At 42.9% G+C, this 5,000-nt stretch overlaps 1 protein-coding gene across 1 annotated transcript in view; it reads left to right on the top strand.

The window, feature by feature from the left end:
- LOC143040166 (uncharacterized) overlaps positions 1-5,000 on the top strand; it is a 50,969-nt gene that overhangs the window by 34,232 nt on the left and 11,737 nt on the right. Inside the window, exons 7-9 of the mRNA XM_076210835.1 lie at positions 778-906; positions 1,676-1,881; positions 2,601-4,249. Coding sequence (XP_076066950.1) covers positions 778-906; positions 1,676-1,881; positions 2,601-4,249 — 1,984 coding nt within the window. The remainder of the gene's footprint in view (positions 1-777; positions 907-1,675; positions 1,882-2,600; positions 4,250-5,000) is intronic.

The following is a 5,000-nucleotide window of genomic DNA, read 5'->3' as shown; positions in this document are numbered from 1 at the left end:
TGGTTACTAAGTCTATTGCACTCGTTGACCACTCTATTGGTAAACCAGTTATTACTTATTTCCTTCTTAAATTTAAATTTGTCCAATTTGAATCCATTACTGCGAGTCCTGTCCTGTTGTTTTAATATAACCTTGTTGTGTTCTTATAAGGCATTCTATCACTACCTCATCTTAAGACATTCACGTCCAGAACTTTTCTGGTGAGCCTTGGGGATACCAGTGCATAATCCATCAATCCTCTCTTGATTTCTTTCCCATCAACCACTTGGCCCATGTAGATGTGTTGTCATTAACATTAAATTCGATTTTTATTCATTAGTCACCTCATTACCTGTTCTAACATTCAAACCCTCCTCTGACACTTAATTTCCTTCCCAAGATCTCCATACATTCATTAGAATGATTCCAAATATTATCCTTTGCTCCTCGCTTTTCTCACAATCAAAGTAATATTCAACATTTCTTTCGATATTCAAAAATCTACTCCAGTTGACGCATGACGTTATATTATTATTTAGACAATCAGCTGACACACGCACACGTACACACAGACACACACACACACACACACACACACACACACACACACACACACACACACACACACACACACACACACACACACACACACACACACACACACACACACACACACACACACACACACACACACACACACACACACACACACACACACACACACACACACACACACGTTCGTATTACAGCCATTTACTTATAACCGTGTTTTATTCCCTTTCATGTGTGCGTGCTCAGATACGAAGACATTGCGTGTCTGCAAAATTGTCTGAAGCTGCGGGAACTGTCCCTGGAGCAGAATCCACTTAGCACAAGCCACCCTAATTACTTCCACACAGCCGTCGCCAGGTTTTACAGGCTGCGAAGGTTGGTACAATTTGTGCTCGTATACATAAAGACATATGTTACGTACGTCCAAAAATACATACGTACAGTCACTCAAAAAAGTATAGGTTGATGGTTTTAGGTGTTCGTGGGAGAATCGATGTGCCTGTACAGCTGGTAGTCGCGACAGAGTTGTGCCCTACCTTTTTCCCCCCGTTAAGATACGTTGTGTAGAATAAGCATTTAATGCGTGAAGACGTGACAAGATTGGAAGTAATTATATTTGCACCGACAAGAATTGTTAATATTCTATTGTTACTGAAATCACACACACACACACACACACACACACACACACACACACACACACACACACACACACACACACACACACACACACACACACACACACACACACACACACACACACACACACACACACACACACACACACACACACACACACACACACACACACACACACACACACACACACACACACACACACACACACATCCGAACCCTCTAAATTGTGGGTGGAACACCAGAACTGATCTAATATATCATGTGGCAAGAGGTAACGACAAACAGCCGCTAATGCTTAATCCCGAGGTAACAAGCGGATATGAGAGGCAGTAGTGTTGGAGTGAGGCACGTGACACAGCAGACAGTTGGTAGTGTGACTCCCCTTCTGTCTACCGTTTTAAACTTATCTACCACATACTCTGTATATACCATATCGCGTGAGCATGTTCACGAACAATACAGCAGCAATAGCATCACATAAGAGGAGCTCTTCCTTCTCCTTCAGGTTGGACGACCAGGACGTGACCCTCGACACAAGGCGGCAGTCGGAGAAGGCGCTGAGGAAGGCGCGGGAGAAGGAGAAAGCCGCCGAGTCCCGGCTGAACGACCAGGAGCAGCGGAACTCTGCCATCACCAACGCCATCAAGCACTGGGAGACGCTCAAGCACCAGAGGAGGAGGTTTACTCGGAAGAACAGTGAGAGTTCGGCAGGTAGGCTTCTTCGGATGGGCGGAGGAGGAGGCAGTTGTGTGTGTGTGTGTGTGTGTGTGTGTGTGTGTGTGTGTGTGTGTGTGTGTGTGTGTGTGTGTGTGTGTGTGTGTGTGTGTGTGTGTGTGTGTGTGTGTGTGTGTGTGTGTGTGTGTGTGTGTGTGTGTGTGTGTGTGCGTGTGTGTGTGTGTGTGTGAGGCTTTTCCTCAGTTGAACAAAATCGTATGAGGGTATATCTATCTATCCACTGTATCTATCTATTTCTCTCTCTCTCTCTCTCTCTCTCTCTCTCTATATATATATATATATATATATATATATATATATATATCTATATATATATCTAGATGTATATATATATATATATACAGTTATATATATATAAAGATATGTATATAAATGTATATATATTTATATATATATATATATAAGCGACGACGCAACTTCCTAATGGGTTAAATGAGATATGAAATACGGATTAAATATTTAAAAATATTCTTTTTACAGAAACAAAACTGATCCGTAAAATTTAAGGAGAAAAGTGATATATATATGTGTATATATGTATATATATATATATATATATATATACATATATATATATATAAAGAGAGAGAGAGAGAGAGAGAGAGAGAGAGAGAGAGAGAGAGAGAGAGAGAGAGAGAGAAAGAGAGAGAGAGAGATATTTCTTCCTTTGATAAAAACTTCGACTTCTTCTTCAGGAACATGTGAACACCCGGCATCCAAGGCCAGTGAAGCCACAGAGTACTCCAGCGGGATCTGCGGAGACTACCTGTCGGAGGGCAGTGAAGGCGAGCCTGAGGGGAAGAAGAAGGAGGAGGAGGAGAAGGAGGAGGAGAAGAAAGAGGAGGAGAAGAAGGAGGAGCAGAAGGAGGAGGAGAAGGAAGAGGAGAAGGAGACCAAGGAGAAGAAGGAAGTCAAGGAGGAGGACCGGGTGGCGAAAGTGGAGGATGATGAAGAGCAGACTCAGGTTCTTCTGTCGTCCTCAAGCGACCAGGAGAAGAAGGCGCTGTCGAGTATTGGCGAGAACGAGAGGACGTGCCCTGAGGTCAAGCCTACCTCGAGGAAAACCAGTGTGCGCTCGATAGAATTCCCGAAGGAAACACTAAGGGCGAAGGACGTGGACGACGACAACGCCTCCTTGACCTCGTCCTCCACTTCGAGTGGGAGGTCGGTGGACTTGAGACTCCCGTCCACTGTGGATCGGAGTTCGGACACTGAAGACTCCCCCGAAGACTTGCCGGCCGAGAAAGAGTCCGAGGAGTTCGTCCAGGACCGGACGATCTCCCGAAGTCGCTCTTGTAACGACATGATGACTCGAAGGGGCCTTACGAACTCCTCCTCAGACCGACCGTCGTCCTCGGCTCGACCTGGAGGGTTGGCGAGACCCGCGTCCGGGGTTCGGACAGGGTCAGCTCGGAGGGTAAAGGTCACAGTCCAGAGGCAAGATAGTTCTTCGAGTAGTCTCAGTCGAAGTGAAAAGATCGGGCTGGAGATGACTCCCTCGCCGCCTCAGAACGTCCCCACTGTGAGAAGGAACAGTGCAAAGGCAGCGAGCAGGAACGTCATCACAGACAAACTCAAGTCTCGACTCCCATCGGGTGAAAATGGACGACTGCCAAACAAGGTCTCGAAGGTTGAGAGCAGTCTCAAGAAGACCGACTCGGTGAGGAGCTTCGCCAGTCTCCCTGACAAGACCGTCACCGCGACCATGAAACGCGTCAAGTCCAATCTTAGTCTTCCACCTCAAAGTCTTCATCCCCCGGCGCCATCCTCCCCGTCCTCGTCGTCGTCGTCCTCGTCTTCGTCCTCGTCGGCCACAGCAGGTGCCTCGGAGACGTCGGAATGCGAATCCTCGAGCTGTGAAAGCGATACTCAGGCCACCTTGACGAACGCCGGCGGATCGGTCGAGATGTCCTTGAGACGTGTCTTGGCCGCCAAGGGCAGAGCCCACGAGACCGGTTCCTCATCCACGCGTCCTCCGGACCGACCCGGCGGAGGCAGCCATCTCGCAGATCGACACCTCCCCCGGGACACCCTCGGAGGAGGGTCCTCAGGGACAACCTCCAGCGGGATCCTTCGCGAGCAAGGACCCAACTTCCTCGCCGAGCTGGAAGGGGACGTCCTCTCCTTGTACGGCCAAGGGGCACTTCGGTGCACGGACATCGGCTGGGACAAGTCGACGGCGTCCAACACAGTCACGGCACGCTTCCAGTACATGAGCTTCGACGACATCGTCGACATCTTCCCCAAGCTGAGGGTGAAGTTCCCCCGGTTGGAAAACTTCGTCTTTGTCGAGACGAACCTTGTCAAATGTGGACAGCTCAACGCTTTGGCAGAGTTACATCAGGCAAGATGAAGTAGTGGTAGCTAGCTATGTATGAGGCGCTATTTTCTGGTTTATGGCTACCACGATTCCACAAAGCTGTAGTTACCACAAAGAAGTCAATAATGAAATTCAATTATCCTCAACACTTACGATTACACCACATCTTGTGCTGACTTGGTAGAGCTGTCATTTGTACTAGAAATATGATAACGATAAAATAATAATAATAATGATAATAATAGTAATAACAACAACAATGATAATAATGATAATAATGATAATAATAATAATAATAATAATAATAATGATAATAATAATAATAATAATAATAATAATAATAATAATAATAATAATAATAATAATAATAATAATAATAATAATAATAATAATAATAATAATGATAATAATAATTAATAATAATTATAATGATAATAATAATAATAATAATAGAATAATAATAATAATAATAATAATAATAATGATAATTAATAATAATAATAATAATGATAATAATAATAATAATAATAATAATAATAATAATAATAATGATAATAATGATAATATTAATAATAATAATGATAATATTAATGATAATAATAATATGATAACAACAATAGCAATAATAAAACAATAATAATAATAATGACGATAATAATGATAATAATAATAATAATAATAATAATAATAATAATGATAATAATAATAAATAATAATAATAATAATAATAATAATAATAATAATAATAATAATAATAATAAATAATAATAATAAT

The sequence above is a fragment of the Oratosquilla oratoria genome, chromosome 28 (assembly GCF_046742065.1).
Source record: "Oratosquilla oratoria isolate Oo_2021 chromosome 28, ASM4674206v1, whole genome shotgun sequence".
Lineage (NCBI taxonomy): Eukaryota > Metazoa > Arthropoda > Malacostraca > Stomatopoda > Squillidae > Oratosquilla > Oratosquilla oratoria.
This window is presented reverse-complemented; position numbering and strand designations above follow the sequence as displayed.